This window comes from Colias philodice, chromosome 8, assembly GCF_061535455.1.
Source record: "Colias philodice isolate Cphi_HAF_F1 chromosome 8, ilColPhil1 Martin Lab GWU primary, whole genome shotgun sequence".
Lineage (NCBI taxonomy): Eukaryota > Metazoa > Arthropoda > Insecta > Lepidoptera > Pieridae > Colias > Colias philodice.
The window spans coordinates 3,700,059-3,723,370 of NC_143093.1; the positions used below are offsets into that span (position 1 = coordinate 3,700,059).

General features: G+C 33.2%; 1 protein-coding gene, 1 long non-coding RNA gene and 1 other non-coding gene across 3 annotated transcripts; all 3 read right to left on the reverse strand.

Moving 5' to 3' along the window:
• Positions 1–555: 555 nt before the first annotated feature.
• On the reverse strand, positions 556–3,282 carry LOC149486419 (uncharacterized). The gene is made up of 2 exons (XR_016315950.1): positions 3,126–3,282; positions 556–852 (listed from the first exon to the last, which is right to left on the reverse strand). It is a non-coding gene; the product is annotated as an uncharacterized LOC149486419 (long non-coding RNA).
• LOC149486420 (uncharacterized) lies at positions 3,282–4,840 on the reverse strand. Its single transcript, XM_089698011.1, has 2 exons — positions 4,668–4,840; positions 3,282–4,504 (listed from the first exon to the last, which is right to left on the reverse strand). The coding sequence occupies exon 2, from the start codon at positions 4,488–4,490 to the stop codon at positions 3,288–3,290; it is 1,203 nt and encodes a 400-aa protein (XP_089554137.1). The 5' UTR covers positions 4,491–4,504; positions 4,668–4,840; the 3' UTR covers positions 3,282–3,287.
• A 15,059-nt stretch (positions 4,841–19,899) lies between these two features.
• On the reverse strand, positions 19,900–19,972 carry TRNAF-GAA (transfer RNA phenylalanine (anticodon GAA)). Its single transcript has one exon. It is a non-coding gene; the product is annotated as a tRNA-Phe (tRNA).
• Positions 19,973–23,312: the final 3,340 nt, after the last annotated feature.

The window sequence follows — 23,312 nt, forward strand, 5'->3', positions numbered from 1 at the left end:
GAATTTCCTTGGAAACGTATGAAATTTTCTCAATAAAGCGGTAACAGGTTTGGAGCGGGTCCAACGAGACTGTTTCTTATCCGGTCTCACGGGTGGCCACTTACGTCGTGTTGCCAGTTAATTAAAACATTTTAGACAAGATAACATGGTGACTTGAATTACGCTGTGTTGTTTCTGCGAAGCTGCACTGCAAGGATCCTGGTTTTAAATTATAATGTTTTAATGAGTTTGCGGTTTTCAGAGAGGAGAGTTTCGTATCGGATTAAAGGTTCGTTAATAGCAGTTTACACTAACGTTTATTTTACGTGTAGTTGGAACGATAATGTAGCAAAGGATGTAAACTAATGTTTTATGATTTTGCGAATTGGCTTATGGATCGGGATTTAGGTACACGGTGTAACAAGTAGAGCCCATCTTATATTTAAAGATATCCCGTCTTAGTTCCGGTCAAATATTTTTTTCTCACTAAGTTAGATACTGACGATTATAATATTCTAATAAAAACGACCTACTTTAATAAAAAAAGTACTGGAAATAGTTCAAATTAAAAGCAAATCAAACGAAATACATTTATTTGACAATGAACAGCAAAATGACGGTAGAAATAAATGGGCAGAGGTTCCGCGATAATGTGCGCGCGAGTAGCAGACGAAATGGACGACTCCGCCGCTCGTTCGTTGTTATAAAGGCGCGCCGCACCGCGGTGAGGAAGGCGCGGGGGGTGGCCTTCCGGATTTTACTCCAACACGGCCTCTCCTGACGGGGCAGCGTCCTCGCTGCCTTCAGTGGCAGCTGCAGCTCGTGTGGAAGGGCCAGCTTCGCAGTCTTCAGCGTTATGATGTGCATCGTAACCTGGAGTATACAAAAAAAACGACATTGAAAAAAAAATACTTAAACCAATGCAAATGAGGAAAGCTGAACCGGAAAACCGAACCGTGTAACAAACTTTACACAAACATTAACACTAGCACACGTGGCTATTACATACACAGGCTTTACACGGATCTGTTCCAGTGTAACCAAATACCGTTAAATGTGTGCGCAACCAGGCTTTACATTGGTCTACAAAGGTCAACCCAGATACCTATTCAGTAGGCTTTACACAGGTCCCTAATCGGTGGGCCCACCGATGTCACCCAGATACCTACTTACAACAGGCCTTACACAGGTCCCTAGTCGGCGCGTCCGCCAACGTCACCCAGATGCCTACTCACAACAGGCCTTACACAGGTCCCTAGTTGACGCGTCCGCCAACGTCACCCAGATGCCTAGGTAGCACAACAGTGGTGCAATACCAAAAGGTCACCCCGATGCCATGCGCACCAGGCCTTATTCGGGTCTATTCCAACAACCAGTACAAATAACAAAAATACTCCTTATCATACTAACATTCAAAAAATCCAGCACAGGTATCCGGCGTCCACTCGCCGCGCCACAATACCATGTACCCAGCCGCCGCGTGACTAGTTTTCCCATAGAAACCAACTAGTAGTTTTAGTTCGTATCTATCGTTAGGCAGTATTTTGTATAGGCATCTACCATTATTAGCACATATTTATAGCCATCAGATTCGCTAAGCGGTCCAAGAACATCCGCATGTACGGTATCAAAAGGTACAGGATTCTTATGCCAAGATGAAATCGGTTGTAACGGTGCTCTTGCTACTTGTTTATGTGAAATGCAGACAACGCAATGACATATATTTAGCGACGAACTTTCGCATTCCCGGAAACCAAAAATGTTTGAGAATCAAATCAATAGTTTTGTCTATACCTAATGCGGCGATTACACCTAACGAGTACAGTGGCGAGTCAGTGTCCTCGGCCGAGTGCTCGGTTGGTATAAACACTTCAACGAGTGCTCGGCCGAGTACTCGGCCGAGAAGAGTGGCGAGACAGTCACTAGAATCCCAATTTGTTTACTCGGCCGAGTACCCACTCGCTATCCCGCTCGGCAGGTATAAACACGCACTCGTCGCGTCACTCGGCCACTCGCCACTCGTTCGTTTCGTCATTGTATTTATTCAAAGAATTATTATTTTTATTTATTATTTCTAATAAATCCCACAATTCGTTAATAATATCTGGTAACAGCCGATTTAAAACCCGTTTAAATTTTAAATTTTTTTCGATCCATTGCAGACGTCCGCGTCGTGATCAAAACTGAACTGACTCGCCACTAGTGAAATACGTGTAAACACCCACTCGGTTCGGCAACTGTCTCGGCCGAGAGCGTATTTACTGACTCGCCACTGTACTCGTTAGGTGTAATCAGCGCATATGTGCTCATGTTCGTCGTGGAAGACGCGCAACAAGCTCAAACGAAATGCCTTTGGAACAAAACATAAATACCGAGTTTCCTCACCCGTTATGTCATACTTGTAATATAAAAGATCGTTACGTTTTACGTACCGGCTACTATCTAATTCCCCATTGCTTAATTTTTCTAACAAATTTAGAGTCTACTCGTCACCTGACTGGACTACTTGTGCCCAATTTTGCGGTTTATCAACTGCGTGAATCAAGTTAATCGGATTCCTACTTAAGTAGTCCACATGTGACATAAGTACCCTTTTGTGGTATTCTAAAGTGAAATCAAAGTCCTGCATGTAAACATTTTTTGTTAAGTCATTTTTAAAGCGTTGCAATCAGTTACGATTTTAAAATGTTTACCTAGGTACTAAATATTGACGAAAATGCTTAACGTTACTTGGTTTTGGAGATTTAACTAAAGCTTCAATATTATACTCGCTCGGTCGTACCTGACCTTTGCACTTCACTATCTGTAACAGTAGTGGTCGCTGTACCGCTTAAAAAAAATTTTTGAATATTTGGCAAGTATGTTGATTAATTTTTCTTTACATACACCGGTAACGGGGGTATTAATTTAATTAAATGACGTCATCAAATCTACCTGCCTAACTTCCGAAACGATTGAGCCACTGTGTACTATGCGTTGAGAATCACAAGTCCTAATATAAGCTACTCCTTTTAAATAAACGTCCGTACCAATTATTACGGGAACATTAAGTGAACATTTTTGCACAATATAGAAATCAACTTCCAAAGTAATACCATTCAACTCAACCGGTAAGGTTTCAAAATAATTAGAAAAAACTTCCTTACCTCCAAGTCCCCGTAATACCTGGGTACGTCGGTTTCCCCTGAGTACTTCACTAATTCTGTGGACAATAACGAAACACATGAACCACTATCAATTAAAATATCAACCGGTATACCTAAAATCACACCATTAATTATGTCATTATTTTTCGTAATACCCACATTTTAGGAACAAAAATTAACGTTACTTTTATTTCTAGAATTATCAACCCTTTCTTTCGTGTAACATTTGTCTTCGGTATGCCCTATCTTTTTGCAAAATGTGCATCTCAGCGGCGATTCAGACGTAGGCTGTTTTTTAATGTTAGAATCAAAAGTCAACTTTGGTTTTTTCGAACATTCACTCTTTGTATGACCGAATTGGTTACATTCATAACACTTAATTAACTTAGAATCGAAATGATTACGTTTCAAAGAAAACTGATTAGAATTTTGATTTCTACTAATACGATCATTATTATCGGCATTGTTATTCGGCTTTCTAAATTGTGGCGCTAATGTCGGCTTAACAAAATTTGACAAAAATTCGACTATGTTCTCGGAAGTTAATTTTGCGTTTGCAGCAGCGGCACGAACGTGTGGGTCAACAACACCGCGTATAATTATCGCTGTTAGAAGTGTATCATTTAGGCCTTTAACAATACGCAATTTTAACAATGACCTTCGAGCATATTCTGCATAAGTTGAAAATCTATCAGATTCCGTTTTCATCACATCGTATAGAATGTTCGCGATGTCGATATTGCGTGGACACAAAGCTTTTAACTCTAACTTAAAAGTGGACCACGTGCGGACAGTACTTGTCCATCGGCTCAGCCAGGTACGAGCTTCACCCTTTAAACAGTTTCCTACCCGCGCGAGACATTCTGCGTCATCCCAACGATTTATTTTTAAGGCTTTATCGACCTCGTCACACCACGTATCGACCTCATGAACACTAGGATCGAAATCAGAAACAAAATATTGGTTTGATCTCACCGGGAATGACATCAGCGCTGTCAGAAAGTTCTCGGCTGCCGATTTCATATCGCTCTGCATAGTGGCCTCGGTGGTCGTCGTAACAGGGGTAGAAGTGGGGGCGGCAGGTGCTGTTGGTACTGGCGTTGGTGCAGGTGGAGTGGCGCCGATGTGGCCGTCAAGTAATGATGACGGCACTGCCGACGTCGCGGACGGCGGCGTCGCGTCGCCCATCGTCTCGATAGGGCGCACCACAGCTTGGTCCAGGTCCGCAGAAACAGCTTGAGGCTCCGCGCTGCTACGATCTTCGAGAGCCTGTAATCTCTTCAAAATCTCGTCCAAAGGATTAGTAGTTTGAGGAGACGGTGATCGTTGTCTCCTCCTAGTGCTATGCCTTTTGTTCGCTGGCATGATCGCGAAACTCTCTGCCCAAATACGTGAGATAAGAAGAAAAAAAAATAATAATAATCAGAATGGTTTCGGTGGCATAAAGCCCTCGAATCCCACTTCTGATCTAATAAAAACGACCTACTTTAATAAAAAAAGTACTGGAAATAGTTCAAATTAAAAGCAAATCAAACGAAATACATTTATTTGACAATGAACAGCAAAATGACGGTAGAAATAAATGGGCAGAGGTTCCGCGATAATGTGCGCGCGAGTAGCAGACGAAATGGACGACTCCGCCGCTCGTTCGTTGTTATAAAGGCGCGCCGCACCGCGGTGAGGAAGGCGCGGGGGGTGGCCTTCCGGATTTTACTCCAACAATATATAAATAGACTTTCATGTCTGGTACTTTCTGTATACCTACGTCATAAATAATACAAAAGAAAAACACGAATATTATTTGTTCATTGAAGATTGATGATTTTTTTGTCGTAGTGTTATTGGCTCGTTACTCAATACAACACTTTTACTTTTAAAGGATCGTATTAATAAGTTATTGTCTAAACGATATTTCAAATAAGATATCTCTTCTATTTCTAGAAGTATTAACACACTGGCGAATTTGATTGATATAAATCATAATACATATTATTTAAAAAAATAAATACTTTACGTACATTAATTCCGCAGACGCAGACGTTTCTATGAAAGTACATTTGATTTATTCAACGTTCTCGTTTATTCTACGGATTCGTTTTGCTTTGATTCATGCAATTTCCTTACCTTCAATTTGCATGAGCTTGCACTTTTAGCTAAGTAAACTGGAGTAACAGAGGGATTTATTCTATTGTTTTCTCAGTTATATTAACGCTGTTTTTCTGAACAGCTATGACAATCATGTTAATGTATGATATTGAAAGGACATAGCATCGTATGTGACATGTTCAGTGAGAATATTGGTTCTTGAGGCATGTCCTAAATGAAATTATTGTGATATTTATCATACAATCTCTGTAGCAATTTTTAGTTAAAAGCAGTAGGAAAACCTTCTGCCTGAGAAACCCAAGAAACCCAAAAATTCATTATACTTTTCTTTTGAGTCTGTAGATTATAGATTACAGAAAATAAGTACCTATTGTATGCTTGCATTCTTTCTTAAAAGAGTAAAGTCATCAGTCATCATCACTCATACCTCCTGGCTCCTATTCGTAATGAAAATGATCAAATGTAGAGTATACTATCTTCTTACATTATAATACATAACACAAATTAACCATACTAATTTCTGTAGGTAACACATTTTATTAAGTTATACTCGAATTGGAAAAAAATTATGCAAATCAACTTAAAAAGATTTGTCTCTTTTATTCTAGAAAAAACAGTGATTAATTAGTCGTAGTGTCGACAACTGAAATTTACTATAAAATTCCGCTGTGATCAAGCTTTTGCGTTAAATTCCGACAAAAGCGTATGCTTTCGATGACAATTTCCGATAAATACAATGCAATTTTCTTTTCCAAGCAAAATTCTGAAATATCAGTTCAGTAATTTTATGAGATTGGGTTATAAAAAGCACACCGCCTAAGCATCATTTTAAAGCTATCAGCTTTGACCAGCTATATTTGATCTTGTTGTGTATAAAATTACATAAAATAAGGTAACCCGTTAGTAGTTAAAGTGTGCTAGTATAATCGATTTCGCATTTTACGAAAAATAGAACTATCAAACAGCTGTTATTTATTCAATGAGACTTCTTCTAGAAGCCTTTTTGAATTTTAAGATTTATCATCGATTCCGAAAGCAGTATCTAAAATTATATATACTCGTAAATATAACAATGTACCAGGTACCTATGATTTGGAATACAGGCCATTATTTGTCTCCTAGACATGGATGTAAAGAGGCAAAGCGAGAGCTATGCGAGCTACATCAATAATACGTAATTACCTCTAGTTATTCATTTACACTTTTATCGATATTCTATTTATCGCGTTTTTTGTGAAGATCACTTGACACACTTCTTCTAGGTCACCTTATAAATAAGAGGGAATATTTTATTCACTACCGCGTGTACAAACATGCGAGGGAAGTGCACAAAATTGAATTTGAGGCAATGCAGTGGCCGCGCGCCGAGAATACACTTACATCAAATAAATATACACATTCGGTTTCGAATTCTAAAGATTGGAGGTACAGAGATAAAAGGAAAATGTTGGAGCACTCGCTTTTTAACACGGTTGCTTTATAGCTGTTTTAATACTATTTCTATTTGTCAATTTTGAGAAGAAATTATCTGACTGATGAACATGACTAGTTAAAATTAATTGTGTTCAACGCCAACCCAACAAAATTGCACCAACCTGTCTTAAAATATAAAATATGGCGTATATAGCCCGACTCTATTATTTAGAAATAATATTTTTGTAGATAAAAAAAAACAAATCATCGAATGAAGTTCGATCGTGATTCGACTGGGTGTTTCGCTTTATTTCGCTTAACTATAAAAAACTCTATATATTCTTCTCTATTTACCAAAAATTACTTCCACATATAGCTTTTATCATATCAAGTTTGAGAATACTTCAAACTATCCGATCCAATGATTTTAAACCACTGAAATGCTAACTGAATGCTAACCTAATAGGAATAATTCCAATCCATTGCACTAGATTGCTTACTGGATAAGGTTTTAATCAACTAAATGGGGGAATATTGAACAAAAAATTACCGTGGATACAGATTATTAATTACTTAGTCAGCATTATTAGAAAGTAGATTAATATCGTTTTAATCTTAAGAAAAGCTGTAGATTTATACAGATATCATAATGACTGCAGTAGTTTGTGTTATTTTGTATCGTAATTTATTGATGAAGCGAAATTAAATGAAGTGAATACACATTGAATGGAAAATAAAGCAAAACTTATCTAATAATAATTATAATATGGAGAGCAGGGAGGTTTTATCAAAGGTTTTATTCAAAACTAGCGACCCGCCCATGGCTTCGCCCGCTCTGTCTAAACCCAATAAATGATATACAACAACCTTCCTCAAGAATCACTCTATCTATTAACAAAAACCGCATCAAATTCCGTTGTGTAGTTTTAAAGATTTAAACATTCTAGTTATAGGGATAGATAAGAGACATGATCTACAAAATATTTAATTTAATTCTACACCATTTCCAATAAGGAATTCCCCCAGATTATAATCCAGCAGGTACGATTGTCAGGTGGTGGAAATGCAATCTGTCATACTGTCACAAGGTTCGAAAGACATTTGCAAGAGTAATGTCTCAATGTTTCGGATTTTCAACTATTGTTAACTGTGTGATAGATAGGTTTCTTGAGGACGTTGAAAAGTTAGTTTATTGAATTAAGTTTTGAACAAAATGTGGACATACTTCAAAAAATACTATTAATAGAATGTATGGTTGTCTGCTGGTGGAGCTTGGAGCCTGAACTTTTGGAGCTTTTTAACGGGCTTTAAAGGCAATTTATTCACCAATTTTTTTATTATGTTAATAATTAATTATCTCTTTCATCTAATCTATGTTATATGTTAAGTGTATATTATATCATGTACTACTATATAAAACTATATAGTATAATATAATATCTACAACATAGCAATAAGATTTAGTATAAGTAATTTTTTTTAAAATGCTAATCTCGTAGCGTTAATCTAATTAATAGGTACTATCCTCGAAGCTCCCATTGTTAGAATAAATTATTCAAACATTGTATTGCAATTTCAATTCAAACCATATTTAAATTCCCCTAAGAAGTTTCATGAAAGATTCTCAATAAAATCCAATTATAAGACGTCATACAAGTGTTTTCAGTAAATCATTCACAACCCATCTTAATCACACGAATTCACGTAGGTATATTAATATAGAATGGAGTACAAAATGAAATCGTTCTCTGTAATCCAACAAATGGCGCTTTGGATTTCTGAATACTAAATTGATTACTAAAGACGTCTTCGCGAATTTGTCTGCGTAATTATATAAATCTTGTTTTATTTAACATGAATATGCTTTTTGATTTCGTTTGTAGATTTCAAACAGATTTCTGCATTGTTTCACCGAGCAACGAACATATCATATACCTATAGAATAAAGGCATAATACTACACATTAATAAAATGTGTTTTTAAATTGTTAATTGAGTCGTAGGAAAGTTTCTAAGTTAATAAATATTGCAATAGAATAAAAAAGTTTTGGCGTATTATTTAAAATATTATGTTTGACTATTTGCAAGCATGATCTACCTCATAATCTTAACTTGATTTACTAAATCAACCTAGTTATTACTGTTATTTTATTTTAAAAACTAGCTTTCCGCCCGCGGCTTCGCCCGCGAAAAACACGCATAGTTTCCCGTTCCCGTGAGAAATCCGGGATAAAACCTATTCTATGTGTTAATCCATGTTACCCTCTATATGTGTGCTTAATTTCATTGTAATCGGTTCATTAGTTTTTACGTGAAAGAGTAACAAACATCCATACATCCATACTTACAAACTTTCGCCTTTATAATAGTAGTATGATAATATCTCATGTTCAAATAACAACGATGTATAAAACAGTGAGTGAGTGAGTTAACTCAAGTGTAAGCACGCACTAATTTTCTATAATATAATATAATAAAGAACATAACTTGTACACTTCTCAGTATTTGTGAGTACACAATCCCTTATTGAATTATATCTCACTAGAAAAGCTAAAGCATCCACATTTATATTGCACAAGAAGTTGCAAGCAGACGGTCTTAAGAGCTGTGTAAATCGCTCATTAATACGCTTTATCCATAAAACAATAGCGAAGAGCCGTTACGATAAGTTTCCGACATAATGACTGTAGTGAAACTTTAATATTTCAACGCGATGATATTAATGTTACGGACGAACACCATTTATATTTTATAAAGCGCATCGTAGCAGGTGCTCATTACTGCACGTTTTTATAAGTTATCACGGTTCATGATTATGTACTATTGAGATGATTTTGTTAGAGTTAATAGTGGTATATTTTGTATGCCAGCTATTCAAATTAATAATATGAGGCATGAGCGTCATGATTTTTAATATTGAAGTGTAGAACGTAGTGTACATAGTCGGAGAGTAATTTTGATATACAGAGCAATATTTCTCTCAGACAAAAAAGTAATAAATTTGATAGCAAACATCAACTGATTTTGAATCGGCCTTTGTATCACAAGAAATATCTATAATTTATATTGTTTCTTTCTCTATATTTACTAATGTATAACACGTAGCATTTTCGTAGTTTTTTTGAAAGCATAATAATATGAAACGACTAGTACTCGTAGGCGTCACTCTTGAGCTACACAATTTTATTTAAATAAATAGATGTTATAAATGTGGTACAATTAATAATTTACTTTGTCATATCTTTTTCGATGACTGAAATATTTCACATACATTTCTAGATATTAAACACAACGCCATCTAGTCCCTAAGTCAGTAAAATAGTAGGTGCTATGTAGAAACAACTGGAAAACTCGGTAGAGCCTTTATTGCGGTGATTCTTTTTGTAAATGGTTATATCTACACGTTAAAACTAAATCTTATAAGAAGACGTGTAATTTATAATTTGAAGTATTTCTTTTTCGTAATAATAATTTATAAACTACTCGACTGGGTTGAAAATTGTTTGATTAATAGAAAGCGGAATTAATATCGTTGGTAAACTTTCCATAGATATAGGATATCGAAACTGACAATCTTTTGGGTAGAAGATTAGTATCGTCTTGCAGAAATTCGACGTTATACTTGTAGTATAGCAATAGAACTTGGGTGTATTGTATTGCTCTCTCTCCTACATTACTTTCCTGACAATAACCAGGATATTAATACATCCACAACGAAATGTCCGGTTATGATGTCATGTATCACTTCATATCATCCATCCTTGCATCCATCCAATCAGTTTGACATTTAAAAAAAGCGCGTGTATGCCGAGCACTCGTGTTAAAAGTGTAACTTCTTTGGAGTGAAACTTTTTCTATGACGTAACGGTATTGCTATTACGCGATCTTGAAATTTTACTCTTAACGAGCCTAAAGAAATTTCACTTCAATAGAGATTATTTTAACATAAACATAAAATATACATTCAAATAACCTAACGTGGAGACAAGATCCATAGTGTCCATTTTATTAACAAACCTGTTTTTTGTATCTCCCTAGATGAGGGTAGACATTGAAGTGGCATATTAAATTATGCGTGACGCTGGAGGTAAAAAGGGATAATCCTACAAAGTTCCTCTTTTTTATCGGACAAGGGACATAAGCTCGCCTTTTTTCAAACGTCATCAAGAAATCTATGTGACGCTAACATCTGTTTATCAATTTAAGATAATCGATATTAAATGACTATGTAAGATACTATTCGTTACTTCACAAAATAAATCGCTTATGTTATCATCATGCAAGTTATAAAGATTCAAATGTACCTAACATTCAATACATTTTACTTTTAGCTTTTATTTTACGAATAAAGTTTAAGCGATACATTGTCCTATATAGCTATCTTAAAGATACATAAATAATTTACATAAATTGATTACTAAAGACGTCTTCGCGAATTTGTCTGCGTAATTATATAAATCTTGTTTTATTTAACATGAATATGCTTTTTGATTTCGTTTGTAGATTTCAAACAGATTTCTGCATTGTTTCACCGAGCAACGAACATATCATATACCTATAGAATAAAGGCATAATACTACACATTAATAAAATGTGTTTTTAAATTGTTAATTGAGTCGTAGGAAAGTTTCTAAGTTAATAAATATTGCAATAGAATAAAAAAGTTTTGGCGTATTATTTAAAATATTATGTTTGACTATTTGCAAGCATGATCTACCTCATAATCTTAACTTGATTTACTAAATCAACCTAGTTATTACTGTTATTTTATTTTAAAAACTAGCTGTTATTTTATCTTAAAGATAGCTATATAGGACAATGTATCGCTTAAACTTTATTCGTAAAATAAAAGCTAAAAGTAAAATGTATTGAATGTTAGGTACATTTGAATCTTTATAACTTGCATGATGATAACATAAGCGATTTATTTTGTGAAGTAACGAATGAAATACATTTCTTATTAACCATTTCTAAAAACACAGAATCGTTTCTACATAATATTTCATGTTCGAAAAACACTTATGCACCAAATAAAACGTGAAAATGAAAACGTTTTCCAACAACATACTATTCTCGCTGTTCTTAAGCAAATTATCCGTAAACGTCCAACTAAAACTAAACACGGCTAAATTGAAAAGTGGACAGTACACGACCGATGGAACAAAAAGTGTTATGAGCTGGCCGAAACGTTTTTAAAACTTAATTTGCCGGTCGTTTGACTCAAAGGACCGGGCACATGTTAGCCTTTGGAGCTTAGCCATTATCCTGTTTATTCTTAATAAAGATTACGTGTATTGCTATTGTATTGCTTTATAATCACAAAAGGGCTTTTGAAAGACCAGTAAATGTTACGCTACGATATTGATGGAAAGTTCCTACTGAAATTCGGAGGTTCGCTGACTGGTATTACTTCAAGTACAGCTTTTGAGTTTGTAAACAACTAATTTAAAATACTAATAATTAATAAGGTGATAAATAACAACAGAATACTTGAATCGATATCTGGAGGCGATAATAAGACAGGAGAAAAAAGCTTCTCTTCCATACATAATATCATCGAGTCGTATAAAGGAATTTCAGGCAACCAAGTTTAAAAAAATGTTTGATTAATTGTCAAGCTGAAGGTGAAGAGTTGGTTTGTATAATTGAACGCGCTATTCTCAGGAACTACTGGTCCGATTTGAAATATTACTTCTGTGTTAGATAGCCCATTAATCGAGGAAGGCTATATCACCACGCTAAGTCTAACAGGAGCGGAGAAATGCGAATAAAACCGCAGGACACAGCTAGTATTTAAGACATTTGGAATGACGTGTTAAATAATGTATAAATCATATACTAAAGCCGCTGTAAAGTCCTCCTTTACACTCATCTCTATTTTACGAGCACCTTTATCCTTCTCATATTATAAATCAAACAGTTTATGTGTGTGACGATTTTTGTTGTTTTTTACTCTACCCATTAGCTGTAGATATACATTTGTAAAATTACTTGCTAAATATTATGGGCTACTAAGTAAGTATATAAAGTTTATATATTTTAATCGTTGCAAGCGAAATCGTGATATGCAACATCCAATTCGTATGTTGTTCTATTATGCAAAACTTCTGGTCTATCTTTTGATATTATTATAAGTTGTACTAGCGGTCCGCCCCGGCTTCGCCCGTGGTACATATGAAAAATAGATGTTGGCCGATTCTCAGACTTACCCGATATGCACAGAAAATTTCATGAGAATCGGTCCACCCGTTTCGGAGGAGTATGCAGACAAACATTGTGACACGAGAATTTTATATATAAGATTATATATACAGGATATCCCACTGTTGATATACTAAGCTCAAAGGAGGTTATAGTTTTGCATACGCTAAGTACGTAAAAAATACTTATAAAATTCCAGTCGCATTTTTTCAAATAGATGAATTCTTAATACTCTATGTGTACACCCATAACAAGCAACCCACCCAGCTTTGCTACCAGCTCGTGACCTATCGTTTAAGATTATGTTTTCATAGAGAAAATGCTCACATTAGCGAAGGGGTATATGCCGGCTGCGCGAAGTTAGAGAAGAAAACATGATTTTCAGGAAAAATTTAGCAAAAAATTTTTGAAGTAATTTTGTTGTTTAAGTATTTTTACGTGATCAGTGTATGCAAAACTACAAGTCCCTTCGCGCTTAGTATACCAATAGTGGGACACCCTGTATAGAATTCTTATTCTACTAACATACAAGAAAATCCACCAGCAGATCTTGCTTATTAGTTAATCTATCTTATTCGTAAAGTCCGTAGTTATTTTATTACCATAAAACTATATTATAACTTTTTGCTAGAGGTCATTAAAATTTCGTTCCCAAAGACAACTAAAATCATAGTAAAAACTCGTAGATAATATACTGTAATGGGTGTTGATGAAGTCATATTAAGTTTTTATGTCATCTTCCAAACTAGTGCAGTCTAGTCTTATTTTTTACTAGCTTTCCGCCCGCGGCTTCACCGGCTTTGTCTGAAACCTAAAAAATAATATACTAAAACCTTCTTCGAGAATCTCTCTATCTGTAAAAAACCTTATCAAAATCTGTTGCGTAGTTTTAAAATTCTGAGAATGCATAGAGACAGACAGACAGCGCTACCGATTTCTTTTCATTCTATGTAGAGATTTGATTCAAGCTTAATTTTCATTGCTACACTGAAAATCCATTATGAGATTGTGATGTTACAGTAATATAGAGGGCTATATGACAATTTTATATGCCATTCTGTTTAACAAATAAATATTGATTAAACAAGCATGTTTTTCGAGTGTATAATTAATTATAAATATTATGTAGGTATTGGTTTGTTTTATAATCACAAAAAGGGGACTTAAAATACACCGATCATAGACTGATATAACACATAATATACACAGTCATATTCTCAAATCTCAAGAGAAGAAGGTTACAAAGTTAAAAATAAAGAAGTATGTTAAAAACACATGCATTAAATATTTCTAAGTAGGTAATACTTACTTTGACTGTGATATCGGTTCTAAGAATTCTATCGAGAAAAGGAGAAAGTAGCATAATATCCTTATTATTTTATTTTTTATTTATTTATTTATTTATTTCAGGTAAATTTATATCTAAATGCAATTTGTCTATTGCCAGGCCATTTGCTACTTTTCCTGCATTTTATATAGGAGAACATTTAGTTTAGATTTTTAAACTAGCATTTTTTTTCTTACATTATTACAATAGTTTTCATAAAAAATTCTAATCAGAACAATAAGTAAAAATTATATAATGACAATGTGTATAATAAAGCTTTAACATTTTTTAAGCAAAAGTTTGTAGTCTGTATCTTCCTTAAAAGTTTTTTATTTATGTACCTATAGATTTTCCTTATTTATGTATAGATTTCATAATTTCTATAGAAATAAAAACGTCAGCCCTTCTAGCTCTTAATATTTGATGTATTACCTACCACAACGGAAATAGGAAATAAAATGGGATTGGACTGGGAAATGGGATTTCCCCCAATCCTTGCAATCATGATTCAGTGTTATCAACATAATTTTATTATTTTACTATTTTACAGGACACAAAGCCGTATTTTATAATGTAACTAGCTTTCCGCCCGTGGCTTCGCCCGCTTTGTCTAAAACATAATAAATTATATATTAAAACCTTCCTCTTGAATCACTCTATTTATTAAAAAAACTGCATTTAAATCCGTTGCGTACTTTTAAAGATTTAAGCATACATTGGGACATAGGGACATAGGGACAGAGAAAGCGACTTTGTTTTATACTAGGTATGTAGTGATGATTGTTCTCATTTGTAAACTCAATAGAGATTTTTTATCTTAAGTTACTGATTAAAAATTTAACATCCCCAGTATTAGTATATAATTACCACATTTATGTTATTATCTTTCATAAGAATATCATCTAAAAATATACATTAATTAATTATATTATGTATGGTTTTTATCTGTCCAATTTATATAGATCAAACATTTTCTAGTATGAAATTAAAACCGATTGAGTAAAATATTAAAAAATTAAAATTATTTGTTTATATTATTAAAAATAGGTGCATTGAATTAAATTGAGTAAATTTACTAAATAAAACAGTGACCTACTTCGTGTCAAAGTAAATCACCACTTTATAGTCAATCACTACTTGAGAATGTTGAAGTATGAAATCAAATCACTTCACCCTTATTTTTTATTAATTATAATAACATGAATGTATTAATATGAAAACACCTTTTCATTGAAAGGTAAATATTGTATAAGCGGTACGTGACTACTTTGTTAGACAAAAATGAGAACCAATCCATACTCAAATAGCCCAACCAAAACAAAAAAATCTATAAACTATCAAAAGACAATTTCACGATAAACGGACCTTAAATATTCGTCAAAGGGTTTCCGTTACCTTTGACGTCCCATTAAGGTATTTATATCCAAGTCTATCCAAGCCCACATTTATTCTGAATACAAATCAAGCCCAATACCTATATTTTAGCGTAAATTCCTCGCTATATCAATCCACGCCACTACTGTTGTCAAGAACTTGTTCACTTGTAATTTATTAGACAATTCTACCGTAAGATGACCTGTACTGGAAATGGTTTGAATTAATATCCTCTCAGTTAATACAAAGGAATGTTTGATTAGCACTGGCGAGATGTGCAATTGAATTTAGGGTACACCTGAGCTGAGTGTTGTTTATAGGGTGATGCAATTTCTGCAATACGAATGTGTATCCATTTGTCTGTGTTTTAGACACTCGATATAATTAAGCTACGATGACTAAAGTCGAGCCAATTTAATAGGCAACATTTGACGTCTATCAATTTTATCTTCGAAGAGAGGTAACCTGCTTAAAAACATCGATCAAAGTGAATTAATCGATACGGATTTGAAACATTTGTCAATCGAATTTATTAATTTATGATGATTTTTATTCACAAGTAATCAATGCATTCGATTCTAGATGTCAGATTTCGATTTTAAGAGTAACGTCTCTGGTATTTAAAAAGAAAAAAGGTTTATTGACACAAAATTGTAGCGACGTCAGTTCTTCAATTCAGAAATTGTTTATTATGTTTAGAATGGTTTATCAGTAAAATGAAATCTTAAAATTACTGGTATCGGTCATTATTATTATTAATATGTAATCGTAATTGAAAAAAATTAAGCAAATGTGCAGTTCTAACAAAACGAAATATCATGTTATTCTATGTCGTCGTTACTAGGTTACGTTGTTGAATTTTGTTGAACTGTCAAATGTTGCCAATTAAAATGGCTCTACTATACGTAGCTTTACTCTACATGAGAGTGAAAGCTTCGTACATACACTAAGCAATATACTGGTAAATGAACCATTCATCAGGTTTTAAAAAATCTTTTAGTACCTATTAAACCTATACCCTATTAGTTCCTATGAAAACTAGTATTTTACTTATAGAAACTCTATTATTAACGATTAAACATATTACTATCAAATTATACATGATTACTAGTATGCGAAAGAAATGAATGAAAATATAAAATGTTTAAACATAATTAATATAAAAATAATAATAAAAAACGGCAAAGAAACTTCAAAAAGTGTTGACTAATTACCCCTATCTTGAAACACGTTTTGCATAAGTTGACAAACTTGCTAAGTCTGAGTAGTCGACAAAGTTTGATTGAGATCGGCATCCCTTTACCTCGAATTTAAACAAGCTCCCGTAAGTTATAAGAAAAGTTTGAATATCCCTCAATTTTATAATAATAAAGCGGGTTATCGAAATTTCCGCAAGATTTTCTTTGATGGCGCCTTGAATTCTAACTTTAAAATCGGATTTACAAGTTCGCGGAAATATTATGTGATTAGCGAAAATTGTTTATCGTTTCGAGGCTATATTTCAGGTGCGTATTAAATATGTAACACTGTCTTTTATAGCTTCGATATCAAAATAAATTTATTCTTTTTTAATATTTATGTGAGTTAATTTGTTATCTCTTCGTGGTTATATTTCAGTTGAGATTTAAAGTAAACCAGGATTATATTATCATAATATTCATATTATACTATTGATATATCGTGTATTATATAAGAAAAATAAACATATTTTTAACATATAACGTAAGTCTTGTGGAAAATGTGCTAGATATTTCCAATTTAATTGAAAGAGTTTCATCATTTTCACTATTTTTTGAGACACAGTTTTGTTGACAAAGTCTGGTTAGATCCATATAGATTCAATATCATTGCTCTGAGATTAAAGCATGTTCCCTTGACATTCAATCGTTATTAAGAGCATCAGATATTGCAGTTTTGATGGACAAAATGTGCCATCGTTTCAATTAAACATTAAAATCAATATCCAACTCGTACATTATTCGTGTTTATGATTAAAAAATGGTCATATTATAACATTTTACAACCTGTATATCTATTAAAATTATTTGTTAAATCTATTAAATCTATCCTAAGTTATATCATGGACTAATAGAATCTAATAGAATCTAAATATATTCTATTAGTCCATGGTTATATATACCTAACTATATTAATCAATCGTCACCAATTTTCATTAAATGAATAAACCACCAATAGGTACAAAGTCCCAAATAAAACTACCATTTACTCCAATAAAATATACCTCAAACAAAAGCCTAGACCTTCAAGTATCGCCTTCATTATAAACGATATCATTAATTACAGTTTGATCTTATGTAATCTATACTCCGGCTCACACATTACTCCTAGCTCCTAATCCTTCGGTCCCTGATACGCATCTATTAAGTAACTCAAAGCTCACTGGGGCGGTATTAGGATCCCTTCATTCTCACCGAGTCACGTCTCGGAATTTAACGAAAACAGATTGCGTGGTGCTGGGCTGCAAGTAAAATGGAGAAACGGGTGTTTAGAATACTGTCAAGTGTTATATTGCTTACAATTTAAAGAAAGAGATAATGTGTAAGGAAAACTGATAGAACTGAAGGAAATATCAACAAATCCCAAATGTATGGAGGTACGTGGTTTGGACAGCAAAGGTCGACAAATCTTAGTACCAATAGAATTGTAGGTAATGTTTACAGGTTATGCAAATGTAAAATGAGTTTTGTTTAGGAACTTAGGTACTATAAAGGAATAAAGGCAGGCAATCGTGAAAACATCCGACCCACTGTAATTGAACTTATCTATTATTTATTTTCCGCTTCAATAAAAAATTAATATAATTTGTGTCATACATCATACAACTTTTCATACTCGATCTAAACTAGGAGTTATTCAAAACGGCAAATACACTAACTTCAATACAGCACACGTAACACGAAGCGTCTAATTAACATTGACCTGTCAGTTCTGAACTTATATCACCGTGTTTGTCTTGTAATGTTATCATTGGAAGGGTGTGGGAAGACCAAGTTAAAGTGGTTAGACAACTGTTCCAATGCTAATCTGGAGTAAATTGAAACGTTTCGCTGCAAGGACTTGGTGGGCGATCGGAGTTCGTATTAATGTTTCTAGTTTGAGGGAGTTGGTGAAATAAATAGGTCAATTTAATAATTTTTCTATTGATTTTTTAAATACAATATATTGAGTTCCGAATATGAATAAAGTTATTGAACAAAAAATACTTAAAAACGTTACAATCATTTTGAGGGTCTAGTTATCTGAACAAGGTGCATGTTACAATCAAAACTGCCGACAAATGAGTTAAGACTGTGACATATTATACATATAATACATACCTTCCTCAAATACATACAAGAGCCTGAATTTTTCAGGAACCTTTTGTTCTCTAAGCATATTAAATAAATATTGCTCTTCATAAGTTTAGTCTTTAATAAAATATATTAATAAATTTACTGCGCGAAGCTGTAAACAGTGAACAATAGTAATTGTATCGCGTAAGTTTTAACGATGTAAAAGTTATGTTTAATTTCATACGACAAAGTCTCAACTACAGCAACTTTTGCAGTGAGATACGGCTCTGTTTTATTCGGTATATTGTGTGCTGTTGCAATTTATTGCTTTAGTATGGCTATATTATTTTAAAGAGAATTTAAAGATATAAGAACTTTAGTTTCATTACTTATGAAGTGAAGAGTTTTAAAACACAAATGAGCGAGGAACCTTGTTATGATAGGTAGGTACTTAGATTAAAATTATGTGTATGATTTATTATTTATATATTTATATTGGATTTATATACTCAATAAAGTTATAATTAAAATAATAATGACGTTTTTATTAAAAATTAAAAAGCTACTCGTATAAAAGACCGTAGAATTAATATTAAAGTTGCTTGATGCTCCATATAAATAAACGACTTTATTAAACAAAATTTAATACGATTCATAGCAAAATAAATACCTTTCCAAGAAATTAATTTTCGATACATATTACCGTGAATTCAATAATCATTTGATTGAATATTAACGATTAATTACTTAAAACCCACATATTAACTTTACGTCATGATGAAAATTAATATTAAATCAATTTATTATCAAAAACAATAATGTTATTAAGAAACAATGTTAATATTTCTCGTGCTTCAACTAAGATACTACAATAATATTAGGTACTTCTTCTATATATTTTAGTAAAGACAAAATAAAACAATAATATAAACAACAATAAAATTAAGAAAGATTTTGAAACTCTTATTTATATCGAAAATATGATTCGTTTACTGATTTTCTTGTATAAAATAAGTATGAAAAAGTATTCCATAAAATCTGACGGATATAAAAAAAACGATTGCCGAAACCCGGGATCGAACCAGGGACCTTTAGATCTTCAGTCTAACGCTCTCCCAACTGAGCTATTTCGGCTGTGAGAATTTTATCGAAAATAATAATCACGTTCTCAACTTAAAGTTAGTAAGCAGAAACAATTTTCTTTAAACTATTCTGCCCACACCTTATTATGTGACTATTTTTCTATTTATTTCTTTTTCTTGCAATGTAATCCTACAAAAACGCTTATTTGATGAAATTCTCAACACATTATACAGAATTAGGTAACATAAAGGCTTCTCTTTATCCCAATTCAAACCAAGCGAAGCGACAGAGGTTCAAAATTTCGTTGGCATTTAGTTAATAGCGTTACTAATAAAACTCTAAACCAAATGAATAACACTACTCACTACTGACATAATAGACTCTCTAGCTAAATTAGCAAAACATTCGTCAACGTTTTAAAATCAAGCTGCAGTATAGAAAAATATATTTCCCTTAAAAACTAGCTCTAAAGACTCATTTATCGTAACACGTGACCCGAAAGTAATGGCCTGTTAACTAGGTCACTTGTTGACATTGATCTCGAAATTATCTGACATGAATTGAATTTTTTCGCCAACTTCTAACGACAGACTATTTACCTACCCTTATTAGGCAATAACGTAAAACTGGTAATGGTCTTCGATAGACAGGTTAAATAGGACTGTGACACTACTATTTGGTACGCTGCAAAGAATATAGGTAAGCTATATGTATATTCTTCTTATGGTGGCTCCACATAAGTGCTGTGAATTTTCGCTGCGAATTTACGGCATAATTCGTGTCCTCCACATTCATGGGATACTCGCAATCCTTGGTAAAATGCACCGTGAAATGGACGTAGAAGTTGCTCCCAAAATCACTAGGTATGTTACTATGGTGCGGGCCGCGATGTGGATACGTGAATCCTTTGACGCGGGACCCAGAAGAGGCGAGAACGCGGGTAAACAACGCGAAAACCATCCATACTTACGTTCACACCTGTTCACGGATCTTCACGGCTCAAATGTGGAGCCGCCATTATTTAAAATCACTACGATTATAACTATGCGTTTCTTAGTTTAATATTCTGTTGTATTTTGTTTAGAATAATCGACATGAATATAAATATGTACCAAATCATTGGAAGAGCTTCGACTAAGCAAGATTATTACTTCGAGATTATTCCTATGTCCATAATTAATACATATTTGCAGCTGGTGTGCAAGGTGTTGGACATTATAAAGATTCTAAATTATAGACCGCGTAAGAAAATGTGAATTTAATTGTTTATTATATACCTAAATATATAAAATTTGAATCTCTCAGAAATTTTCTGATAGATTTCGCTTTCGAATGAAGTTATATCTTTTTATTTTGTACTATTTTATTTAGATTGTGTTTATAAGTTGTGAGGTCTTCAGTACGCAGTTGCTTTTGGCCATTTCATGGTTATTTGCACAATTACAATATTTGTCCAATTAATATTGTAGCAATAATTTTGTATACTTACAGGAATTATACTCAAATAATAATAGACATTAAATATTATTTATTATAGCGAAAGATTGCGATTACAAGACAACGCAATTAATGAGCTAGAGATTATATCTACAATGGCTATTAGACTTTCCACGTTTTATTTAACCAGTTCTTTACTAAAATAAACTTATTAATGTAAGGTTTTTCAAATGCATAATGAAATGTAGAAAAATCTAGCTATGAATTCTTTCCAAAGCTTTATTTGCTAACAATAATTGTTATAACGTAAATTAAAAGAAAAATCCAGAATAAATCGTAAATGTTCTATGAAATCCTGCTTTTGTTTGAAAAGTGTTTCGAATATAACAAAATTATAGCTATTTTCAATATAATTAGTTTCGAAAGCAGTATTCGGTGTTTTAATAAGTTTGACCGGCGTTTTACAAACCATATAAAATTACATTTTACTTGTACCTCGTGTAATTACATAGTTTAAAAGCTGATAGACTATTTTGTTACTAAATGGATAAAAAAATTTCCTCTTTTTTAAATTTGGTAAACAATATCCTGAAATATTTGTCTTTTAAAATAAAAATAAGATTAAAAAAAAGACGGGTTGCACTCCGGGAGTGCCGGCAGAAGTGAAAACTTGATTATTAACCTTGAGCATGTTTGATATCCATCCGTCTTACGCTTTTTCGATCAGGTCACGTGTCCTGACGCGAGTTTAAGATTTTTTACCCATTACAGAAAAAGTGCTCAACGCCGCTAAAGAAGATTTCACTTCAAAAAAGCTTTGTAACCAGTTAATTAATCGAAATTCTAGATAAGACTGACTAGTCATGAAAATCAGAGAGGTAGGTACAACTGATGACCATATCTTTTGACAAATACGTTGATGTATGATACCCATAGATGGGTATTATAACTCAAAAGTCAAATTCTGAATACAATTTTAGAAAAATATGAACGAATATCATCAGGGAATGATAATCGAACACTCTACTGTCAGTTGTAACTCTTTACAACTGACAGTAGAGTGTTCGATTCACACACTTCCGTGGATTACCCCTGTTAAACAAACCTTACAAAGTTAAAAAAAATATTCTCTGTATAATATTATTGGCATTGCATTATCTTAGTTCCTAGAACTAGATTTAATAAAATAGTAATCATTCAAATGCAGAAATTTGGAGCAATTTCGATGATTTCTGAAAAGCGTTGGTCTAAAATGTAGGATTACCCAGAAATCCTAGGCGTATTGTCCATAGCCTATAATCAAGTTTGGATTTCGATACAAAATACGGTATCACATTGTTTGATTAGCTATCCGTTTGGTGTCGATCTTCAAAAGCTATTCAATGCTGAAACTGTAGTTAAACCACTTATTGACTGCACGAATAATATTTTAATATAAATTTGTGTACGAGTTTATTCTTTAACCCATTAGTACAAACTACAAGAAACAAATATTTTCTCCATGATTTATCATAATCATAATCATCAAGCCATTCTGCACCACGCTGGCCAAGTGCATGTTGGCGGATATCACATGTCATCGAACTTTTGATTCTTCGACATGTCGGTTTCCTCACGATTTTTTCCTTCACCGTTCTTATAACTTGTCACCATGATTTGTAAAGCGTAATTTTTAACATAAAGCATGAATTAAAACTATTAATTTTAATATTTAATCTTCAATTTAAGACAGCCAAAAAAATATAGTCAATCTCCTCCTTTTTCAAAGTCGGTTGAAAATAGTATTTATTTAGTAAGTCTTGGTACTTCATACGTTAAACAAGGATGGAATCCGTCTCGTATGCTTATGAAGAAAAATGTATCGTACGTTCACAGCTGTGAGGAAGTTCAAAATATTTCGCGCCAACTCTGAGTTACATGTACTCGCCAACTTTAATTATTTTCTAGTTCATAT